Below are 24,867 nucleotides of genomic sequence, written 5' to 3' on the forward strand. Positions count from 1 at the left end.
TAAATAATTGTGTTACGTCCAGTGACGACTGTTAAGTTTCGGGTTCGAAATTACCAAGTTTTTAAAAACGATAGTTTTAAAAGACAATCGAAATTAAATGAGGTATTTTTATTCCAAATTTAAAAACACAGGTATTAAACGGCCAAAACAAATAGATGGCGGTTTTTTCGGGTTTTTTGCCGGTTAAAATTTAACGCCGTTAAATAATTCCGTTACGCCCAGTAACGACTGTTAAGTGTCGGGTTCGAAATTACCAAGTTTTAAAAAACGATAGTTTTAAAAGGCAATCGAAACTAAATGAGGTATTTTTATTCCAAATTTAAAAACACAGGTATTAAACGGCCAAAAAAAAAATAGATGGCGGTTTTTTCGGGTTTTTTCCCGTTTCAAAGACAAACTTGACAATTCCAAAATTGCAAAAAACCTAATTTAGATGCATAATGTTTGCTAAAACCGAATTCAACCTTAAGATTTTAGCAAATTTTTTGATATATTAGCAAAATTAATGCCGTGATTAACTAAAGAAATGGTGTGCCGTGCGTAATTAAACAATAAATTTTTGGTTGGAAAATGGCGACATAGACAACGTGGCGAATTCTGATTAGCTAAGATTAGTCAAATGAAACCAAACCGAAACGGCTGAAGTAAATAATTCGCATATTTTTTTTTTTAATTTTCGTGTTTGGAGAAGAGGTCGGTTTCTTGGCCAGCTGTCTAATTTCGAGATAGACGGTGAGGATTAAAAGGTGTGAGAAAATAATTAGCTGACGTGGCTTTTACTATTCTTCTTCCCTTTATAAAACACCAATCATTGCTTCTCCTTCGCCTGCACAACTGATCTTCTCTCTCCTCTGCTCTCATTCTCTCTTCTTCATATATTTTTTCTTTCTTCTGAAACGAGAGATTCGAGTGATTTTTATGAACTACTAGTGTTTTTTTTTTCCGTGAAGTAAAAGAGAAAGGGTAACTTTTCAATTTGATTTCAAGAAAAGCCAAAGAAAAAAAAAAATCTTTAATATAATCTGTTTTGCAATGGTTTTGTTTTGTGAAATTTTTCTCGGAGAAGAAAGTAATTTAGAAGACGGAGAGTGGCAAAACGATAGATAAAAAAAAACAAATAGTATTCCAATTTCTTTTAAGAAAAAAAAAGTTTTTTTCTCTTTTTAAAAACCCTTCCTCTGTTTCAGAAACAGAGACAAAACAAGAAGATAGTAGATCAAAAACTAATCACAAGCTAATTGCGTTCTCTTCTCCTTCTACTGGTAATATTTCTCTTCTTGATTTCTTTATAGTTCTTTTTATGTCGAAGTTGGTATCGGATTGTTGATCAAAGTCTTTCAACAGGGTTTTAAATCAAGAAACCATGTCTGCAAGTGTACTAAGTGATCCAACAATGCTAATTTCAACACCGGAGGTAATAATCGTCTCTCCGACGCCGGCAACACAAATCTCCGGCGATGAGCCAGATTCGGTGACGTGTGACTGTTGCGGATTAACCGAGGAGTGTACACAATCGTACATAGAGATGATCAGAGAGCGTTACATGGGGAAATGGATCTGTGGACTTTGTTCTGAAGCTGTGAAGTATGAAGTCATACGAACAAAAAGATTGCTAACTACAGAGGAAGCCATGGCAAGACACATGAACATGTGTAATAAGTTCAAATCCTCAAGCCCACCTCCGAATCCGACCGGACATTTGATCTCTGCGATGAGACAGATCTTGAGAAGAAGCTTAGATTCACCAAGAATGCTTAGATCTATGCCTAATAGTCCTTCTAAAGATGACCAAGATTGTGTTTCTAATGTTTTGTCTAGGTCCGATAGCTGTTTCGCTAGTTTGACTTAAAAGCTCATAAACCGTCGGTTTAGGACCCACCTGGATAAAATCCGGTTTTCAGATTTGAACATTTCGTCGGTAAACCAAAATTTGGTCTCTGTATGTGTTTTTGCCGGATTTGTACTTGTGGAAAATTTTGGGCTAAAGGAATAATTTGGTGCTCTGTTTCTTTCTTTTATTCTTTCTCCAATTGCTAATTACTTTATAAGGGTTCGGAATTGTGTCGCTGTGAGCTGCTTAGTTAAACAAGAACAAAAAAAAAGGTTCTGTTTATACTATTATTCGATTATAATTAGATGATTAAAAAGGGAGATTCTTTAGAGATTTATCATTTAGAAAAGACATGTATGAACAAAAACCATCGAAGGTAGGGCCATGCTTATCTCTCTGATGATTCTCTATCACAAAATAGAAATGAAAAAGGTGCTTCTTTAAGCCAGTAAACATCACATTAATTTAAATTTATTTCTTAGCATTTAGTTATTTTTTATACTGTTCAAAAAAGTGATTTTAAATCAAATGACTATAATGTAACGCATGAATCTAGTAAGTAACATGCACAAACGTTTTGAAATGTGTTTTCTCGGTTAAAAACAAAAGATTAGATGGGTTGGTTGTCCAATATTCACTAACTCTCAATAGTTTATAAAAATTTGGAATTCTATTCTATTTCTGATAAAAACAAAATTTAGGGAATCATATTTGAGCATAATTGTAAAGTGTATGCACTCGCAAATTAACTATATTGATTCGACTTTTTCAAATAAAAGATTCATTCGACTACTTAACCAATAAATTTTCCTGCAACTTGCAATGTATCTCCTTAAAATATTATCAAAATGGAAAAAAGGACAAATTGTTATAAGAAGCTGGAAGTGTTAAGTTTAAGGGATCACATGCGAGATAGTATAAATATACGATATACATGAGACAAGTTTCGTTTATGTGTATTGAAAGTCTCAAGTTAACAATGAATTTAGCTACTAAGGAAATTTAACTTGAAGTTTCATTTTCTATGTTTCGTGGTTAGAAATATCAATATGCATACGTTGCGTATCGAGCACATATGCCAGGGGTCTGCCTTTACCACTCTTTTGCCTATTTTCAAATCGAGTCGATGTGTTGTTCTACTATAGGAGTTTTTGCTTCGGATAGGGTTTTTTTGCTTTACTGCGTTTTGTTACAGATTTTTGGAACTTAACACATACTTTTCACTTATCATAATTAGTTGTCACTACGTATAATCTGGTATGTGTGTTTGATGTAACTCGAAACATATATCTTTCAAGTGACTAGCCGTACGTATTAAGAAAGGAGGAGATTCAAAGAACTTGAATTGATGGTTCATGGTTACAACAGTTGGATCATTGATTGGCACAACAGCAGGAGAAAAGCGACATGATCTGAAGTTCGTGATCTACAAGAAGAACTTAGGATTAAGTGTTATATGCACATATGTATAAAAGAAGTGATTCGGTCTAGGTATGTCGAATGTTAGAAAAATGAGCACATAGGTTAATCTGATAGAGTTTGTCCAAAAAAGAAAAAAAAAAAAGAAAAAAAAAAAAAAGAGAGGCCAAGGACATTAGGAAATGAGCTAGCAAGCTGTTTCATTGATGCCATCATTGGTTTAAAGGAACAGAGATCATATCAAGACTGTTTACAAGGATCATTGGGTTATCAAATTCTTACCTAAATTAAGCCAAACCAAGAATTTGAACGTCATAGACGAAGTTGACAAAAGTCAATTTCCGATATAACTGAATAAAACGGGCTTTTTAATATGAGGCCCATCGTATAATTAGAGGAAATAGAATCAATCAATCGGACCAATGAAGACGATCGTCTTATATTGAAAGTTTTTAATATGAGGCCCATTGTATAATTAGTTCTTATATTTGTACTTTTGTGCATCTCTTCATACGTCGACCCACTACAATGGGAGCCGGAAAAAGTGGGGAAAATAATAATAATAGATGTGGAGATTTCGCAGATACGCTTCCATCATGTCTCACCGCTACACTCGCTCGGAAAAAGCAAAAGACACTGTGAGAGCAAGCACCCCACGTCGCCGCTCTCCTGTCCGTATCCCGGAAGGAGATAACTCCTCTCTCATAGAGGCAAACAAGCTTACTCTCATTGGTAGAGTTACCAACCCTTCGATTCAAAAACCTAGAGCAGTAGTAAACTACTTCCCTAACTTCTGGAATCTGGATACTGTTGTTACGGGAAGACCACTTGGCCTTGACCGTTTTCAGTTCAAGTTTGAAACAGAGGAAGCTCTTCACTCTGTTCTAAGGAAAGCTCCATACCACTACAAACAGTGGATGCTCATTCTCCAGCGCTGGGAGCCGATAGTAGCGGACAGCTTCCCTGCTCTCATTCCCTTCTGGATTAGAATTCATGGCTTACCCCCACACCACTGGTCAAGCCAGACTATCCGCACAATTGGATGTGAGTTAGGGCATATTACTGGCGCAGATACGGGAATAGATGTCACTGAAGGCCGTATAAGAGTCCAAGTCAATGGTCTTATCCCACTGGAAATGTCTCTCCCGATCTTGCTGCCTTCAGGAGAGGAGACAACAGTGGAGATAGAGTATGAAAAACTTGAGAAGCATTGCTTCAATTGCTTTTCCCTCTCCCATGAGGTTGTTGACTGCCCCACAAAGGAAAGTTTTTACAGGAACCCTTCCCGCCCTCTAGGCATCAATCAACAAAAAACTCTTTACAAGATTGAGGCTGATAAAAGACGTTCAAACCTTAGGAGAGAAAATCCTCAAAGGTCAAAGAGCCCTCCCACCCGTAGGGTTGCTGCAGTGGGACAACAGTCCAGGAGATGGACACCATATGGGGATAAACGCCAAGCTGGCCGCAACCATAGTTCCTCTCACCACCATAATCACTCTGCACATGCTACTACCAGCCACCATGGCTATAGGGACTCTCGCCGGAGCCTTCACAGAGCTTCTCGTCGCTCTCCCTCTGACGCTGGAGCTGGTATTTCGGTCTCCCTGTCCACACCAATGGCTGATCCCTGTAAAGGGGAGACTTCCAGAAAGGTCCCGGACCATAGCAACCCTCGAGACTCAAACAGACTCTCCTTTCCCAACCATCATGGAGAAAGAACTGACATCCCCACCCCTCCCCCAAGGAACAACCATCTCCTCTTGGCTAACTCAACAGGGGAAGTCGGGGAATCCTCCACTAGTAGCAGAAATAGGCGCCCTGCTTTAGAGAGATTATCCCATGACTCTCAAGGCATGCCCTCCCGGTCTAGTGGTAGAGGTAGCGCTGGTAGTGGAAAACTTCAAGATGTGGAAATCCAGTACACACCTGACATGATTGAAGAAGATCTAAGGCGTACCCTAAATATTTCGGGTTCCAGCTGTCGTGAACCAACTTCCAGAACACTCTTCTCCTCTGTTCAGAATCACTCTCCTACATTAGAAATGGAGGAACAAAGAATTCACACTTCCCTACGATTGGGACCAATTGAAACTACCCTTACTACTGAAGCTGAAGCAGACCAGTTTACCATCAGTCGTAACCTGGCTCAGAGAATTACAAGAAAAAGGAAGGGAGGTTCATCTTCCTCTGCTCCAAAACATGGCAAAAGCCCGATTCATGGAGTTAGTTTAAGACAACGAATTGTCTCTAAATCCCACCCTTCCCCTGGTAAGAGAATCTGTGTGGCTAAGACTCAAAATCAGAACAAGACTCAAGCTAGGAACAAGACAAAGAAAGGCAAAGGCCAAGAAGGCTCTGATCAACCTCCAATTTCACTCATTCCTGCGTCGTCTAAAGGAGTTGCGGATTTTCGGATCCCGCAATCTCCTCTTCCTTAGTCACTCTGGCTTGGAACTGTCAGGGGTTGAGGAGCCCCCCTACAGTTCGTCGGCTCCGGGAAATCAGGCGTAAAACTTTCCCGGACCTCTTGTTCCTCATGGAGACTAAAAATCAAGATGAAGCAGTGCATAAGGAGCTCCAATGGATGGGCTACAAACACACCTTCACTGTCCCACCTAATGGCCTAAGTGGCGGATTGGCACTGCTGTGGAAAGAGGATTTTGATCTGGAGATATTGAACTCCTCTCCAAGCTTTATTGACACTAAGCTTACAATCCACTCAAAACCTTCTTTCATCACCTTTGTGTATGGCCATCCCCAAACACAACAAAGACAGGACATTTGGGATCAAATCTCGGCTTTGGGTGCTTCAAGAAATGAGGCTTGGCTGCTAACAGGAGACCTTAATGAAATCTTAGATAATTCAGAGAAGAGAGGAGGGCCTGCCAGAGCAGAAGGCTCATTTATACGTTTCCGTAGCTTCATATCCCAAAATGGTCTTTGGAATGTCAATCACTCGGGTAATTCCCTCTCTTGGCGAGGTCAGAGAGGTGACCACTTCATACGAGCACGTCTCGATAGATCTCTCTCAAATAATTCTTGGCTAGAAGCCTTTCCTTCTGGCCGCTCTATATACCTGCGGTTTGAGGGCTCGGACCACAGACCATTAATCACTCATGTGGATTCTTCTTTGAAAAAAAAAAGAGGCAGTTTTCGCTTTGATAATCGGCTCAGATCCAATGAAGAGATTAGATCCCTCATTTCTGAGGTGTGGCAGGAAAATAGAGATAGCTCGGTGCTCTCAAAAACAGCTAGCTGTCGCAGAGCCATTATCCAATGGGCAAAAAACCAAAACCGAAATAGCGCACTCCTAATCTCAAGCACCCAAGCTGAGCTGGAGATGGCTCTCTCTACAGATCCCCCAGACACGACTCTAATCTCCCATCTGCAGTCTGTCTTGGAAAAAGCTTATTTAGCAGAGGAGCAGTTTTGGAAACAGAGGAGCAGAATCCAGTGGCTACAAGATGGGGATAAAAATACAGCTTTCTTTCATGCTGCTACTAGAAACCGTCGGACTTGCAACAGATTCACAACCCTCGAGAATGAAAATGGAGAAGCTTTCCACCAGGAAGAAGATTTTGTCAGAATCATCTCGTCCTACTATCAAAATATCTTTACCTCACAATCTGAGGGAAATCTTGACCTAGTTTCTGAAGTTCTCCAGCCCTGTATCTCAGAAGAGACAAACCAACAATTGATTGAAATCCCTGACTCAGAGGAGATCTTTCTAGCAGCTAAAGCCATTCACCCTGCAAAGGCCCCCGGACCTGATGGCTTCACGGCAGGCTTCTACCACTCCTACTGGAACACCATTGGCCCTGATGTAATACAAGAGATCCAAGACTTTTTCAGAACCAGCTGCTTCCCAAAGAAGCATAATGAAACATATGTCAGGCTCATCCCTAAAGTGACTGGTCCAAAAAGAGTTGCAGACTATAGGCCCATAGCTCTCTGTTCCGTGTACTACAAGATTGTGGCAAAGATACTTACTAAACGCCTCCAAAGTCTCCTTCCCGATATGAATTCGGAAAACCAGTCCGCCTTTGTTCCTTCACGCGCTATCTCTGACAATGTACTTATTACTCATGAGATTCTTCACACCCTAAGCCTGTCAAAAGCGAAAAAGAGAGGCTCCATGGCCGTCAAGACCGACATGAGCAAGGCCTATGATCGGATTGAATGGGATTTCTTGCGGGCAGTGCTAATGAGGTTAGGTTTCCACACAATGTGGATTGATTGGATCATGGAGTGTGTCTCCACAGTTTCATATTCCTTCCTAGTTAATGGTTCTCCGCAAGGTAAAGTCATTCCTTCAAGAGGAATCCGCCAAGGAGATCCGTTGTCTCCGTATCTCTTTATCCTTTGCACGGAAGTTCTGTCGGGACTTTGTCGAAGAGCACAAGAGGACCGTTCTTTACCAGGGGTCAGAGTTTCACCCAATAGCCCAGCAGTGAGCCACTTACTCTTCGCCGACGACACTATGTTCTTCTGCAAATCAAGTAAGAAGGCTTGCCATGCTTTGGCCAATATTCTCCGAGACTATGAGACTGTATCAGGCCAATGTATCAATCTAGGCAAATCCTCAATCACCTTCTCCAAGAAAACATCATCAACTCACAAACTTCAAGCTAAGAGTATCCTTCGTATCAACAAAGAAGGAGGTACTGGTAAGTACCTTGGCTTGCCTGAGAACTTTGGAAGACGCAAAAGAGACATTTTTGGAGGTATTGTAGACCGCATCCGCCAGCGCTCTCATTCATGGGCCTCTAGATTCCTCTCTACTGCTGGCAAGGAAACCCTCCTTAAAGCAGTCCTCACTTCTATGCCCTCATACACGATGTCATGCTTCAAATTACCATCGTCCCTCACCCAAAAAATCCAATCTTTGTTGACCCGATTCTGGTGGGATGCAAAACCCGATGAAAGGAAGATGTCCTGGGTTGCTTGGACTAAGCTCACAAGACCAAAAAACACAGGTGGCCTGGGCTTTCGGGATATAGAAGCCTTTAATGACGCTCTTTTGGCTAAACTAGGGTGGAGGCTGATAACTCACCCCACTTCTCTCTTCTCTAGAGTTTTTCTGGGCAAATATTGCCAAAACTCCTCCTTTATGGAGGCCACACAACTCCCAAAGTCCTCCCATGGCTGGAAAGGGATCCTAGCAGGCAGGCAAGTGTTAAAAGAAGGACTTGGCTGGCTAATTGGCAATGGGGAAAGTGTTCGAGTATGGTCTGACCCTTGGCTATCCAAACTTGAACCCCTCTGCCCAATGGGTCCTCCCAACGCTAACATGTCTTGGCTAAGAGTGTCAGACTTGTTGGATCCCATAACCAAGTCCTGGAATTGGATGGCAGTCAGAGAGACGATCCCTCTGTATGAGGAGAGTATTCGCAGGATCCATATCAGCTCTTCATCACAAAAAGATAGACTGGTCTGGCTCCCAGCAAAGAATGGTCAATATACTTCCAGGCAAGGATATGGTGTTACCATGGCTAAAACCATACCGCTAACTCACCTGCAGTTCAAATGGCAGTCCACTATTTGGAAAGCACATACTTCCCCGAAACTACGCAGCTTCGCATGGAAAATTGCAATGAATGCCCTGCCTGTTAACTCTAATCTGGCTTATAGAGGTTTACCAGTTGATCCAAGCTGCAAAAGGTGCAACCAGCCTGAAACTATCTCCCATGTTCTACGAGACTGTCCCTTTGCCAGGCGGGTCTGGTCTCTCACACCACTGAAGACTAGCCCTGCATCAATTCCTGGTCCCATGTTGGAATGGCTCTCAAAAGCAAAAGCTACATGTGCTCTGCCTCCAACGGGTATTTTTTCGGCTTCTCTTTTCCACTGGATTTGTTGGTTTTTGTGGAAAGCACGAAATGCCTTAACCTTCACGCCTTCCTCATTCTCTGAGGCTGAAATTGTATTGAAAGCACAATTGGAGGCAAAAAACTGGCAGGAGGCTCAGTCTTTGCGCTACTCCAGAGAACCCGCCCAGCCCCCTGTAAACCAATCGTCCTCGACCCCGGTTCTGGATCCTTCTCTGTCACCCACTCTGTCGTCTAGATTCCAATCACTGCCCATGGCCACTTTAGTCAGTTCGGATGCGGCGTGGGATGCTGTAACTCTAAGGGCTGGTTTGGGTTGGTCTTTCCGTTCAAATACGGATGTCACGACTATCAATGAGACTTGCGGTTCGACAACACGCACTCATGTCAACTCTGCATTGGAAGCAGAAGCTTGGGCAATCTGGGAGGCTCTTACTCAAGCAAAATCTGATGGCATACAGGAGATCCATGCGCTCTCCGACTGCCAAACCTTGGTCAAACTGTTGAACTCTTCGGCTCTCCATACCGAAATTCAATCAATTATCGATGACATCCGAGCTCTTCGCTCCTCCTTTAAACTTTTTATGTTTTCTTTCATTCCTAGATGTTCTAATAGCAAAGCTGATGCTTTAGCTAAAAACGCTCTTCAAGCGATTGTACCAAACCATGTTCCTTGAGTTTACTTAATGGAATCTCCTTCTGACAAAAAAAAAAAAAGATGTGGAGATTTAACAAAAGGACAAGAATATATTACATAATAATTCACTTAAGAAATGTCAAGTGCAATCAGTGAATTTTATACAAAATGATGGAATTAGAAGAGGGTTTAATATTTTCCATATATATGTGCCAACATGCTCATATTTAGTTGTGGTCCTTTTTTTTTTTGTTTCATCAAATTTAGTTGTGGTCCTTGTGGATGTTAAATTTTGTCGCAAATATTTAAAAATTCACGACATGGTTCATGCTGATAGTCATAGAAAACTACAATACAGATTTTTAGTTAAAGATATTTCATATATTCAGAGAATTCGACTTGTATTTATTTATTTTAGTATTTCTTAAATCCTTATATATTCGTGAGTATCAAGCCCTTAGTGTAAAGCAAAAAATCGCAAATTAGGATTTGATTACCGTAAGAATATTTATAACGGCAAAAGGATTTGATTACCGTAAGAATATTAGAATATACTCTATATTATCAACTCTGTAATTTTTGTGTTTCCATTTATTACAGAAGTTGGATTTGAGGTTCAACTCTTAATAACCGGCCGTAGTCCTAGATAAATGTGGCAGAAACAAATCTCTCCCAGTAGGAGACAACGTGTGGCTTTTAAGCATCTTGAAAGTTCTCATATATATCACCGTCGACGTCGAGGGTATATTGTCAATTTTGTAATTAGTTACTATTTGTGTTTCGGCTTGCTAGCTCCATTTTTTGGAGCATACTCTTCTTGGACGGTGCCACTGCCACTTAAAGCATTATGTTTTTTTTCAATCACTGGTCGGAGAAAAAATTAACACTTAGTTCTTTAAAACGTATCAGAAGAGAATAAACGGTAATTTTTTGTTGTCCCCTAACTGTTGTTAGATGTAGTTATACCAAGACGAAAATGATCGGTTTAATAGGGTTGATCCGGTTTAATTTTATTTTTTCCATTCACAAAATATTCGAAATAGTGTGCAGATCATCATATCAGACAATCTAAAATATTTTGTATAATATATGAGAATACAAATATTAATTATTCAAGCATTATATAAGACACAAAAATACTAGATCTTGCGTGGCCCATAAAGACGTCCACGAAAATGTGACGCATGAGTGTCTCACGCTCACAACTTTATATATAATATTTCACGTACTTGCTCTTTTGTGTGTTTTAAATTAATTTGAAAGTTCACAACAACAAAATTGGAAAAACTGAATACCAATGGTCTTTGCCGTTGAAACTTTTAGGTGTAAGAAGAGTTCAAATGTTTGTGCACAGAAAAAAACAAAAAAAGAAGAGTTCAAATGAAATATTATTCAAACGTGTCTTGATATAAATCAAAGGTAACCGGTACGTTGTCAAACTAGAGACAACGTACGTATTATATAAATTAAATATTGACATATACAGCTTTTTGTGTGTGTCAACTTACATCTTTCATATCTTTGGATAAGTTTGACTTTGACTGACTATTTGCGAACTGTGATTCCTTGAAGTCATATCGACTGAGTAGCATGGCGTTGTTCATGAAGCCGGAGACAAAGCCTTGAGACTTAACCAATATAATACGATCATGCCCCCTCTACATCTAACAAAACAATTGGTCAATATATAGGATTATAGAAATAAAAAATAACTATTAGATACACAAACAAAAACAAAAATGTCCGAAATAACAATTTCAAATATATTTTTAGCACTACTAGTTCAATGTTGTTTTAGTTATGTCGAATCTTTAGATGATAAAAGAATACAAGTTATATGTTGAATCTTTATGTAATTGGATCTAAGTTCTGTTGTAGGTTAAGTTTGATGAAAAACGATTTCATTACGACTTTTCGTACCAAATAATTTTGAAATCGGATGTTCATATACACGAATGCATTCCCTATACATAGTAAGCGTCTAAGACTATATACAACTTAATCTAGTTGTATACTAGTAAAAGTCTAAAAACTTTTACGATTTTCATAAAGTAGTAAACTAGTAATAACATAAAGCGACTAATCGGCCTAACCAAAGAGGCGGCGGGTGAGCAACTTGTTGTGCCAAAATGGTGGCTATAACGTCTTAAGGATGAATACTCTTCTTCGTGGGAACCTCTACAAAGAAAAGATGATCCCTTCTTAAAAGTATGAACATTAATTGATTAATAAAACAGAACATTAAAACTAAAATTTATGAATTAAGTTATGCATAGATATTGCATATATATGTGATTTGATACTTGATATGGAAGAATTTCGTACAAGAATCAGATACCGTGATAAGTTAAAATAAGAGGAAATATATACTAACCAAGGAGAAAAAGAGAGGAAAAAACGAGATATATATGAAAACGAACTGAAAGGTTTTTGGACTTTTGAAACGTCATCTTGCATGCACGCATGTATATCATCTTAATTAGTTTATTTATGATTTATGACGAATCTTGCATGCATGTATATCATCTTGTATACATCACCAATATAACTTTTGGTTCTGCTTAGTGCTTGCATTATATAACATCTCGAGACATTTTTATTGTTTTAAAATTTTCAGGGATAACATATAGATTAATTAAAAGGTGAGATCTTATTGGTTCGGAGAAAATTATGAAGTCAAATGGATAAAGAACGAAATTTACAAAAACATTAATTATTGTGTATTCTTAACCAAACGGTAAATGTATACTCATGTTTAAATAAATTCCGGTATAATTGATCTGATTATTTTAGATATATTCATATATATATATATATATATATATATATGAACCCTATTAATCAGCTTTTCTTTGTGATCAAGGACACAATTGATGATATCATAATGTATCAACCCTCATGTTATGTAATATAACTTGTTGTTTTCTTGATATCAATTTCGAATGTGTCCAAGCTTTTTTCTTATGAAACTGACGAGATTTCACGTGACCTTAGTCCGATATTTGTTACACTATTTTTAAATACTCAATAGTGTGATTATATACTGTCTCAGACATGATCAACTTTCTTTGACGAGCCTAAGATATAATCACCATTTCCGGAACTTTTTGAATTATTTTAAAGTTTTATCCGTAGATACCAAATGTACTGTTTTATTAAACTATCATCACAAACCGATCTTCAAAATCCGATGTTCGAATTATTAATTTACTTCACTTGTGGTGTTTTATTATTATAACGTAATAAAAGATCCAATGTCAACTTTATTTGACGATCACGGGATATAATCACCATATTCGGAAAGATTAGGGGTAATATTGTCATTCAACAATTATAAAAGAATCCGAGTCATTAAACACTTTCTCGTTTGCTTCCTTAACGTTTTTAGACGCGTTCGTGTCTGACTCGGAACTCAGTTTGACTCAAATGTTAGAATCTTTTGTTGGTAAAGACCTTTTTTAATTTTGGTTTGAACTTTTATAATTTTTATTTATTTGGTAAAAAATCTTCTAAATTTTCTGTTAAAACAAAATATCTGGTGATGCAAGTATTTCAAGGAATATATGTTTTCGAAGGTATTTATTTTGTTTTGAGTAAAAGTGTTGAAAGTTTACCTTTACGTTGAACATTAAAATGTCCGTATATATCATTCAGAAAATCTAACATGAAGATTTTGAAAAATTCGCTTTTTAATTTTTGTTACCTTAAGGAATTAAAATATGATTGACGAAAGAAAAACAAGTAATTACGAATATTCCAATTAAAAAAACGTGTGGACGGCGAAAAACTCTCTTTCATTTGCTCTCTCTCGCTCTCTTTAAGGCATATATAAATAGCTGTCACCTGCCGATTATTTGTAATCAGAACTCAAACCAAATAAAGAAAGCTCTCAAACTCATTCTTGAAGCTTTAACTTTTTATCTACCGTACCATCTCATCAACAAAACCCTCAGATTTTGATTAAAAATGGCTTTAGCTAATGAGATAATGGGTTCTCGTTTAATCTTCGAGAGATCATCATCACTTGCGTCTCCGTTTCAACCGCGTTTCTCCACCAAGAAGAGGACACAGAGAACGCAGTTCTCCATCAACCCTTTTGATCCGAGACCTATGAGAGCTGTTAACTCCAACGGCGTTGTAGCAGCCATCAGCGAGGAAACGCTGCGTATTAGCACCGTCGGTAGAAAACAGGAGGAAGAGGAGGAGAAGTCGGTGAAGTTCAAGGTGAGAGCGGTTGCGACGGTGAGGAACAAGAACAAGGAAGATTTTAAAGATACTCTGGTTAAGCATTTGGATGCTTTTACTGATCAAATCGGTAGAAACGTCGTCTTGGAGCTTATTAGTACCCAAGTTGATCCAAGTAAGTCATTTAACCAAAACACACAAAATTTCTTGGTGGGTAATTTTTAAGTCGTGTAATTTAACATGGGTTTTGGTCAAAGTTTGATTTTTATTTATTGGACTAATTTACCCGAATTTTTTTTGTCAAACTTTGTAACAGAAACGAATGAGCCAAAGAAGAGTAAAGCGGCGGTATTGAAAGACTGGTCAAAGAAATCGAAATTAAAGGCGGAAAGAGTTCATTACACGGCGGAGTTCACGGTGGATTCCGCCTTTGGTTCGCCTGGAGCCATCACGGTAACCAACAAACACCAAAAAGAGTTCTTCCTTGAGAGCATCACCATAGAGGGTTTCGCATGTGGCCCTGTTCACTTCCCCTGCAACTCTTGGGTCCAATCCCAAAAAGACCATCCATCCAAACGAATTTTCTTCACTAATCAGGTAATAAATTCAGTCTTAATCAAAACCATCTACAAATTAAATCCCATTAAATGTGAATTCATAAATATCATATAGTTATATCATAGTGGGTCCAAATGTCTAAATCTTGTCTTAATTAACAAACTTGACGTCCAACTATATATTTGGATTGAAAAATTAAATGTCGTTACAAAATTGCGCAGCCTTACTTGCCGAGCGAGACACCGTCCGGTCTAAGAACATTAAGGGAGAAAGAATTGGAGAATCTAAGAGGAAATGGGAAAGGAGAAAGAAAATTATCAGACAGAATCTACGATTTTGATGTCTACAACGACATAGGAAATCCGGACATATCACGGGAACTAGCCCGTCCCACATTTGGTGGTCCTAAATTTCCTTACCCTAGACGCTGTCGAACCGGCCGGTCTTCCACAGACACCGATATGATGTCTGAGAGGCGGGTGGAGAAACCATTACCGATGTATGTGCCAAAAGATGAGCAGTTCGAGGAGTCTAAGCAGAACACTTTTGCTGCATGTAGGCTTAAGGCGGTTTTACATAACCTCATACCTTCACTAAAAGCTAGCATTTTGGCTGAGGACTTCGCTAACTTCGGCGAGATCGATAGTCTTTACAAAGAAGGCTTGCTTCTCAAGTTAGGGTTTCAAGATGATATGTTCAAGAAGTTCCCTTTGCCTAAGATCGTCACTACCCTCCAAAAATCAAGCGAAGGCTTGCTTAGATACGACACTCCAAAAATAGTTTCAAGTAAGCACAACAATTACTCCTGACAGCTATTATATCTTTTAATTAATTCGTTTATCTTTATGATATTTCGAGTTTCATAAGTTTAACATATGTGCTATCACAACATGCCGTTTACGGACCAATCTTTAAAGAGAATCCTAATGATTCTCATCACCAATTTTGTACCTCTTATATTATGGTATGCTATAGTTCATGTCACTTCTGAGTATCTGTGTATTTGGAACCAACATTGAAACTTCCCCTTAGATTCTCTTCAATAAGGAAATATGATTCACGTGCTCTATTCATTTGTTTATTTGTTGTTTCCACTAAAAGATAAAATTTGCTATAGTGGTGGTAGTTGTAGTAGTTTGCTTTTATATAATTAAAAGCGTGTTTCTGTTTTATATTATCAGCTCTCTAAACTGCTTATTTAGCTCTTGTTATTATATAGTTTTAACTTATTTAATGAATCTTTTTTACTTTAATGTAGAGGATAAATACGCATGGCTTAGAGATGACGAGTTCGCACGCCAAGCCATAGCTGGGATCAACCCGGTCAACATAGAACGAGTCACGTCTTATCCACCGGTCAGCAATCTTGACCCCGAAATCTACGGTCCAGGTCTTCACTCCGCTCTCACCGAAGACCACATCATCGGTTACCTTGACGGCTTATCCGTACAACAAGTAAGAATATACATCATCTCATTAATTAACTTACACAAAGACAAAAAAAAAAAGAGTAAAATTATTAACTAATTAATCTTTTGATTGAATCCAGGCGTTAGAGACGAACCGTTTGTTTATGGTGGACTACCATGACATATACTTACCATTTCTAGATCGAATCAACGCTCTTGATGGACGCAAGGCTTACGCGACTCGAACCATATTGTTCTTGACCCGTCTAGGTACACTCAAGCCTATAGCGATCGAGCTAAGCCTCCCGTCTCAATCAAGCTCAAACCAAAAGTCCAAGCGCGTGGTCACACCTCCAGTAGACGCAACCTCCAACTGGATGTGGCAGCTAGCCAAGGCCCACGTTGGATCTAATGACGCTGGTGTCCACCAGCTTGTGAATCATTGGTTACGTACTCATGCGTGTTTAGAGCCGTTTATATTAGCTGCTCATAGACAATTAAGCGCAATGCATCCGATATTCAAATTATTAGACCCTCACATGAGGTACACTTTGGAGATCAATGCCGTGGCACGACAGACTTTGATTAGCGCGGACGGTGTGATCGAGTCGTGCTTCACTGCTGGTCAATACGGTTTAGAGATTAGTTCTGCTGCGTATAAGAACAAATGGCGGTTCGATATGGAAGGTCTCCCTGCTGATCTCATCCGAAGGTAATGTCTCTATACATTTTTAAATTTAAAAACTTAGTTTTAAACTAATCTGATGATACCGTAATTAAGTGTTAGAAAATTTTATGATTTAGAATTACAAGAAAGCTAGCTTCAACACTTTCTAATGGTTTCAATCATATATACTCATGTGATAATATAGTGGGCATAGCAATAGATTATTGTAGGGACTAGATAGATATTTTTTTGTCTGGTTAAATTCGGTTTCTTTTTCATATAATAACTATTGAATAGAAGAATCTAACTATTTTTTTTTTTAATTTCCAGAGGAATGGCTGTTCCAGACCCAACACAACCACATGGGCTTAAATTACTTGTCGAAGACTACCCATACGCCAACGACGGTCTCTTATTATGGTCCGCGATCCAAACCTGGGTCCGAACCTACGTGGAACGTTATTACCCAGACCCGAATCTAATCCAAACCGACATCGAACTCCAAGCCTGGTACTCCGAGTCAATCAACGTAGGTCACGCCGATCATCGCGACGCCGAGTGGTGGCCGGAGCTTTCCACCGTCGAAGATCTCGTCTCTGTCATCACCACCATCATCTGGCTCGCCTCCGCACAACACGCTGCACTCAACTTCGGACAATATCCTTACGGCGGCTATGTCCCAAACCGGCCACCGTTGATGCGGCGGTTGATTCCTGACGAGTCAGATTCCGAGTTCGCGAGTTTTATGGAAGATCCTCAAAAGTATTTTTTCTCGTCGATGCCAAGTTTATTGCAAACGACAAAGTTTATGGCGGTGGTTGATACATTGTCAACACATTCACCGGATGAGGAGTATATCGGAGAGAGACAACAACCGTCGATATGGACCGGAGATGCTGAGATTGTTGATGCGTTTTATGGATTTTCGGCGGAAATCGGACGGATAGAGAAGGAGATTGAGAAGAGGAATCGTGATCCTAGCCGTAGGAATCGGTGTGGCGCAGGAGTTTTACCGTACGAGTTGATGGCTCCAAGTTCTGAACCGGGTGTTACGTGTAGAGGCGTGCCTAATAGTGTATCCATTTAGAATTATTAAATTTGAGTTTAGAGAATTTTATAAGTAAATAAATAGATTTTTGAAGCAAATATTTTGTATAGTTTATTTACCGATGTTGTAAAATTCTTCGAGGATTTGATTATGTTAAATTTGTTTTTGTGTAGACGACATAAATAATTAAAAATTATATTCTCATAATAAACTAGAAATAAGATAAATTACGGGTGTGGCAGTGTCAAACTGAACTAATCAGAATTAGTTATACCAATTTTTTTCATTTAGTTACACATATTTAATCAAACTCAATCATATTATATAACAAAAATATTATTTGAATAATTGAAATTAAACCTCATTGAATCCAAAAAAACAAATTAAATTAAAAACGATATAGCATCAACTCAAATCAAAAACCAAAGTGATCATTATCAAATTACCGAATTGTTCCACGCCTAAGCAACAAATACAAAATAATCATTATCAAACTACCGAATTGTTAAGAAAGATAATTTATAGAAGTCTTACGCTTAAAACATAGTACCACTAGTACAAATTTTGAACATACTAACCACAAAATGGGAGATGAGTTTCTCCATTCGTCTTTTGAGCTCCATTAAGCCTAAGACATAAATAGCAAAATATCCTTATCAAATTAAATATTAAAAAGGATAATCTTATAATCAAGCAACGATTATGATTGTTAAGCTAAGATAATCTTAATTGAATATACCATTTTTAGAATTTCATGTGTTTAATAATTTTTACCTTCTTGGACCCTAACCAACAGAGAACAAAGTGTTCTAATCATATTTCAATTTCCCAATCAAATTACCCAATCGTGTGATGAAAAAAACACACTTACTTTGTTGCACCAAGCTTCAATCTTTTATATTTGTCCATTTCCCACGAATCATCTTCCATATTTTTGCGCAAACAAAGTAGAAGTGAAGTGCCATAACTTTTGTTAGTTTTATTTTTATTTTTTTAGTAACACCTATAGTAGTAGTCCTCCAAGTTTTGCACACGACCTTAGCATTGATGTTGGTGACTATATCAGCCTTTTCACCAATCAAGTCAAATATATCATCACTCAAAGTGTGCCATTCAGACACAACAACATGTTGTAATCCAGCTTTCCCTTCTTGGATCCTAACCAACAAGAGAGAATTCTAATCAGAATTCAGTTTCCAATCAATCAAATTTCTAAAGCAAATTACACATACAATGTTTCACACGAATGATCTACCATTGAATTGAAGCATTCAACAATTTCCACTTCTTCGACCCTAACCAACAACATATAATTCTAATCAGATTTCAATCCAATCAATCATCCCAATAAATTACCGAAAACGAAAACAACACTTAGTTTGCAAGATTCAACCTTGTCTTGCCCCTTTCTTCCATATTCGCGCAATAAAAGTTGACCACATGTGTGTGGGACTTAGTATAAAATCCTTTGAGTTAATACAATTGTAAGAAAAAGATTTGGAGTGTACACATTTTACTCAGTTAATTTTATTAAAGGTTTTCACTCTTTTTTTATTAATGGTTCCATTAATGTTTTTTATTTTTCTAACAATTTAGAGACTCTATTTTTTCATAGATTCGTTTTTTCTTCCAAAATTCTATTTGCAAATCTTTTTTTATGACTAGATCTAAAAAGATCTTAGTTTTTGGAATATGATATGCAAATCGAATAGCATATCAAACCAACACAAACAGTTTTCAGTGTTGTGTTATTCACTTATTTGGCATCAGCTCGTATAAAACCGAAAAATATCGGACCAAAACCAAACCAAAAATCGGTTTAAATAGTCTGAAAATAAAACGTAGAAAGAAAGCGAAACCTCTACCTCATTCGGAGGCTCTGACGTTTCATCGTTTAATGTCGGACCATTATCAATGGCGAGGATCATCAGAAGACCGTTAAATTTGACGGCGGCCGTCCGGTTCCGACTTGCTCCGTTATCTCCATTCTCCGGTAACTCTGGTTCCGTTAACTCGGGTACGACTCGTTGCTCTGAGTTAATTCGAGTATCGAGTTTAGTCGAGGGATGCGATTACAAGCACTGGCTGGTTCTCATGAAGCCTCCCAATCGATACCCAACTCGAAATCACATCGTCCAACGCTTTGTCGAAACCCTAGCCATGGCTCTAGGGAGGTAACACGGATCACACTCGAAATTTAGTTATATTGCAATCGAAAAGTTTCCATTTTTTCAATTTAAAAATCGAAGCTTTTTGGTATATGATTGAGGTTGCTTTGTTGTTTGCAGCGAAGAAGAAGCTAAAAAATCGATATACTCTGTATCTACAAAGTACTACTATGCATTTGGCTGCAGGGTTCATGAACCTTTGACTTACAAGATTAGATGTATGAACATAGATACTTTAAATTTCCTCTTCTTTCTTTGGATTTTTGGTTCATTTGTTCCTAGTTTTGTGGCAAATGTTGTAACTTTGGTTTGTATTTGATTACAGCTCTGCCTGATGTTAAATGGGTTTTACCAGATTCGTATATTGTGGATGGTGACAATAGATATGGAGGTTTGTTTTGCTGCTTAAAAGCGAAAAACTTGGTGCACCCATATATCTCAAAATTTTGAGATTGTGTGCTTATTCTCATATTGTTGGGTTTCTTTGGTGGACAAAAGGAGTTGTAGCTTTTAAATATATTACCTGCAGATCTTTTAAATTCATGTTTTTTTTTTTGCAGGAGAGCCGTTTGTCGATGGAGAGGTCGTTCCATATGATGAGAAGTATCATGCGGACTGGCTACGAGATCAAACTGATGATGATGCTAATAACCGAGTAGTCAAGAAGAAGCCTAGGAGGAAAACAAAGAAGAAGTTGATCTAATTGGAGATATTTGGTATTTAGAAGTCTTCTTGCTTCAGTGTGGCACTCAAGCCTAAAGATTTTCTGGAATTTCTTTTAGTATTACTAATATGAGCTGTTGTAAAGAATCCTAGGTGTAATGGCACTCAAGCCTAAAAATTCAATCAATCAATCAATCCTAGATATTGAGTAGATTCCACATCATTGTCTAGCTACTGAACTTAGAAGCTAACAGGAATGTGTCTTCTAGTTAAGATTTCAGAGAGTTTCTTGCATATATAGAAGCTTATGTTTCAGTGGATGATAGAACTTGAAATTATGTGATGATGCAAGCCAGTGCCAGTAGGAGATCTGTAATGTTTTACTGATCTCATGAAAATTGGATACTCACTTTAATGATTCATCACAGTTCCCTGTATTGCTTCAGTTTTCAGTAGTGACATAATCTGTTAGGTATTGAAGTCTCCATAGAAAAAGACTGGTCCACCAAATGGCTGCTTCTTATTGTTCGTTTGTCAATCAGGCCATATATAAATTAGAGGAGACGAAAGCAACCACAGAAGAGTTTTTCCTACACGTCTTTTTTGAGTGGGGTTTGGTAAGATTGAGAAGTCTTTCTTCATGACCAAGGTATGTAATCTAATCTTTGGCTTCATATGAAACTGTTTTGTCTGAAATTGAAACATGCTTGCGTATGTACCCAGATACTTAAACATTGACTAGGAACAACAAGCTTACCACTGAAATTCTTAGTTGGTGAACTACAGTCAATTCAGATTTGATGTGGAATCTTTGTGGTGAAAAAAGTTCCAAGTAATACTGTCCCTTTTGAACACGCATACAATTCAGACTTATACATCTGTGGTTACAAAATTGAAAATCGACTTCTAAATATCTATGTAGCTCACTTTTTAAGCTACGTTTCTATCACAACATGTGCAGAATTTCATGAAACCTTATGGTAACTTCATTTATCTAGCACAACATTTTTCTTATTTTCCCTGTATATTAACGTATCCTAATATCTATACCTGTATAAAAATTAAATAATTTTGCTTTTTGTGCATCAATTTAGTTGGCCGGGGTATATAAACTGGTTCCTAGACTCTTGTATAGAGCAGTGTCTGAATATACTGCACGAGACCTCATTGCCTTGTGTTTACGTCTGTTCCTTCGACCTGCTCGGTGTCGTGGGAAGACTTTTGCCTCCTTCTCTGTTTCAACTTTTACGACTTTGACATCATCCTTACTTTTGAGGTCATGAACTTCATTTGAACCTGCTACTGGAACGATGTACACAAACGGTCCGTTTTGGATGTCTTTGAGGTCTAGAATAGGCTCTAGGGTCTTAACCACAGTGGTCATAGTTGGTCGTGACTTAGGGTTGTGGCTCAGGCACTGGTAAGCCAAAGCAGCTGCCTTTCTGATGCCTTCAACCGAGTATTTTCCTTCGAGACTCGGGTCTATGATCCGTTCAAGCTTGTTGGGATCCTTTAACATGGGTCTTGCCCATTCCACTAGGTTCCTCCCTCTCTGTGCCCGGTACTTCTCCACTGCCTTTCTAGCTGTTAGCATCTCCAAAAGCACCACCCCGAAACTGAACACGTCGCTCATTGTCGTCAACTGACCTGAAATTCACCAAGAAACATTTAAGCCAAGGATGAAAAGGCTGTGTGCTTTATGACAAGTAGCCTTATTGTTATGTTTTTTAACCTGCTGAGATGTATTCTGGAGCTGCATAGCCTTCTGTGCCCATTACACTTTTGGTAAAGTTTGAGTCTTCTTCCTCTGATCCATCTGTGGCTAAGCCGAAATCTGAAAGCTTAGAGCTGAAGTCCTGAAAGTTTCAGATATTGAGATTTAAGTTATTTGACATGATAACAGATATTAGGAAATGCAAAATAGGAACAGAAGCATTCAGATTACCGAGCTCAAGAGGATGTTGGAAGGCTTAAAATCTCTGTATATGACAGGTTTCTCTTGTTTGTGAAGGAACTCAAGGCCTTTCGCAGCACCAAGTAGAATCTTCACTCTTGTTAACCAAGGCAAGGCTCCACCATACTCTGCATTTGCACCAAACAGTAATCATATTGTTAGTAATCTGCACCTCTATAACAATCACTTTTCGATTTTGTATGGTTTTGGTCTTTTAACCAACTCACTTTGGAATAAATGGTCTTCCAGATTGCCTCGTTCCATGTACTCGTATACTAGAAGCCTCTCATCGTCCTCACAGCAGTATCCGACCAAATTCACCAGATGCGGATGCTTCAACTGACCAAGGATTATAACTTCAGCCTGCAGAATCTCGAAGAGATGTTTTTTATTAGTTTTTATGATTCCATTCTGATATAAGCCAATATATAATTCTTGAAATGTGATTCGTCTATATGCTGATAGAGAAGAAATCATTACCAGCCACTCTCTATGGCCTTGTCCACCTTCTCGTTTCAATGCCTTAACAGCAACAGGCTGAGCTTTCAAACCAGTCTTGAAGCTATCATCAACAAAACCTTTGAAGACTTCCCCGAATCCTCCTTCACCGAGGAAATTATACTTTGAGAAGCCTTGTGTGATCGTTTTGAGCTCTTCGTAGGTGAAGATGTGAATGTTTATGAAGAAAGAGTTTGAGAAGTCGTTGAGTGAGATGGTTGAATTGCTGAAATCCGACATATAGACTCTGCTTGGAACAGAGGTTTGTCTGGAGAGAAGAAGAAGTTTTTCCTTTGATGGGTTTGTTGTTGTAGTCTTCTTCTGGTTTGTGTTTTTGATGCAGCTTATGGGAAGACATATATTCTTCCAAGAAAATCTCATTGGTTTCATCTGAAACTGAAACAATCTCTCTGTGTTTCTTTCAAGATTTTGTCTATATTTGATTTAATAGTTTTTATTTTTTTCTGAATGAATATATAGAGATTATATAAGAAACTTCTTTGAAAAAAGGGTTAGTGAGAAATTGGAGAGAGAGCGAAAGAGAGAGGTGAGAGATTGGTGAAGACTCCAAAAAGTAAGTCTGCAGTCTTATAGAGCCATCCAAGATGGCATTTGTCACTAAGTATAATCAAATGTGTGAATAAAATATGCAAATGAGTAAGATTTTTCTTAAACATTCTTTCATTATTTTTGCAATTTCACACTTTATTTTTTTTTGACACAAAACTCTCTATCTATGAAGCTATAGCATATAATAGCTTGCTAAACTACCAAAAATAAATTTTCTGTTTCTAATGTTATATACTTTACTTTATTTGTTTTCCAATTTCATTTCAAATAAATGTTTTAGTTAGTTATATATGATAATTTCGACCAAATTTCTGAGAAGAAGATAGCCTATAAGATGCATATTTGAATTAGACAATTCCAGATGCATATTTGGATCTATTAGAAAAATCTTTGACTATCTCAAGCCATCTCATACTTTGTTTTTGCTTACTGGCTACTATGATACACTTGTAAGTTGTTAATGAATTGGTTATATATATGTATCATATATTCATTTTCTTCTAGAAGAAATGGTTGCTTCTGCTAAATATATTATGTTACTTCTGTCAACAATAATATTTGATCAGTTGTATTAATTTAACAAACAAAATAATAAAGAGGTTGGATTATTTTTCTACCTTTTTGAAGTTGGAATGTGATCTCAATACCTTTGGCCACACCATTGACTTGAGACAACGGTAGCCTTTGTTTTCTTCGTTAGGCTGAGTTGTTAAAAGCAAATACAATATTTTAAAAAAATTTAAACTGAGTCTATTTGTATTTTTGTTTTCCTACGGCTGTGATTAAAAGATACAGATGTGATTAATGTATTCAAAATTTATAGAAATCTCATCTGATAGTGATCTGCCATTTTTGTTTAAATTCTTGTGGAGACTAATATAATTCAAGTTTTTCGTTTTTTTTCACTTTAGTTAAGAATTTCACTAAATTTGTATAACCAATTAAGAATTCCACTAAATCTGTTCGTGGCGTGTCATACATAAGTTATGTTGAAAGCGCAAGAAAATTTAGTTCGAAATTTGTTATGTATTTTATGATTTGAATCAATTACAAATATATTCTACGTGGTAGCCGTATGAGATGGTCGTGCACATAGTTTTTCAATAAATAGTAGTTAATACGAAGAGAATGGAGATTTTTGCTTTTCGTTAAGGTCAATTTGTTCATTATCATCAATGTACTTTTCAACATTTTAAATTTTTTTGAGAGCGACATGGCAACAAACTTTGTTGCCAAATATTAAAACCTCAATTGAAAAAAACTCGTTTTTCTATTTTTATTTTTGTTTGTGAACCTAATGTCTCATTTTTCTTCAATCCTATTATTATAGTATCATCATACGATCATAAAAATAGTATCAAATTAAAGAGCTTAGGAATCTGATTTTAAAGCTCTACATTAAAGTTACGTAGCTTTTTCATTATTTATTATT

General features: G+C 37.7%; 5 protein-coding genes across 5 annotated transcripts; 4 read left to right on the forward strand and 1 right to left on the reverse strand.

Moving 5' to 3' along the window:
• The first annotated feature begins 817 nt into the window (after positions 1-817).
• On the forward strand, positions 818-2,018 carry LOC9324945. The gene is made up of 2 exons (XM_021035937.1): positions 818-1,262; positions 1,345-2,018. Exon 2 carries the CDS (start codon positions 1,364-1,366, stop codon positions 1,847-1,849), a length of 486 nt encoding a protein of 161 aa, XP_020891596.1. The 5' UTR covers positions 818-1,262; positions 1,345-1,363; the 3' UTR covers positions 1,850-2,018.
• A 7,251-nt stretch (positions 2,019-9,269) lies between these two features.
• LOC110230653 lies at positions 9,270-9,779 on the forward strand. The gene has a single exon (XM_021034136.1). It carries the CDS (start codon positions 9,333-9,335, stop codon positions 9,753-9,755), a length of 423 nt encoding a protein of 140 aa, XP_020889795.1. The 5' UTR covers positions 9,270-9,332; the 3' UTR covers positions 9,756-9,779.
• A 3,788-nt stretch (positions 9,780-13,567) lies between these two features.
• LOC9323501 (lipoxygenase 4, chloroplastic) lies at positions 13,568-17,754 on the forward strand. The gene is made up of 6 exons (XM_021034577.1): positions 13,568-14,075; positions 14,217-14,497; positions 14,680-15,244; positions 15,717-15,913; positions 16,008-16,579; positions 16,865-17,754. Exons 1-6 carry the CDS (start codon positions 13,682-13,684, stop codon positions 17,619-17,621), a joined length of 2,766 nt encoding a protein of 921 aa, XP_020890236.1. The 5' UTR covers positions 13,568-13,681; the 3' UTR covers positions 17,622-17,754.
• A 1,672-nt stretch (positions 17,755-19,426) lies between these two features.
• LOC9323502 (multiple organellar RNA editing factor 7, mitochondrial) lies at positions 19,427-20,631 on the forward strand. Its single transcript, XM_002887392.2, has 4 exons — positions 19,427-19,756; positions 19,871-19,968; positions 20,076-20,141; positions 20,311-20,631. The coding sequence occupies exons 1-4, from the start codon at positions 19,497-19,499 to the stop codon at positions 20,451-20,453; spliced, it is 567 nt and encodes a 188-aa protein (XP_002887438.1). The 5' UTR covers positions 19,427-19,496; the 3' UTR covers positions 20,454-20,631.
• A 592-nt stretch (positions 20,632-21,223) lies between these two features.
• Positions 21,224-23,460, reverse strand: LOC9323503 (putative receptor-like protein kinase At1g72540). The gene is made up of 5 exons (XM_002888836.2): positions 22,848-23,460; positions 22,595-22,730; positions 22,359-22,495; positions 22,146-22,269; positions 21,224-22,060 (listed from the first exon to the last, which is right to left on the reverse strand). The coding sequence occupies exons 1-5, from the start codon at positions 23,253-23,255 to the stop codon at positions 21,504-21,506; spliced, it is 1,362 nt and encodes a 453-aa protein (XP_002888882.2). The 5' UTR covers positions 23,256-23,460; the 3' UTR covers positions 21,224-21,503.
• Between the last annotated feature and the right edge of the window lie 1,407 nt (positions 23,461-24,867).

Source organism: Arabidopsis lyrata (assembly GCF_000004255.2).
Source record: "Arabidopsis lyrata subsp. lyrata unplaced genomic scaffold ARALYscaffold_2, whole genome shotgun sequence".
NCBI lineage: Eukaryota > Viridiplantae > Streptophyta > Magnoliopsida > Brassicales > Brassicaceae > Arabidopsis > Arabidopsis lyrata.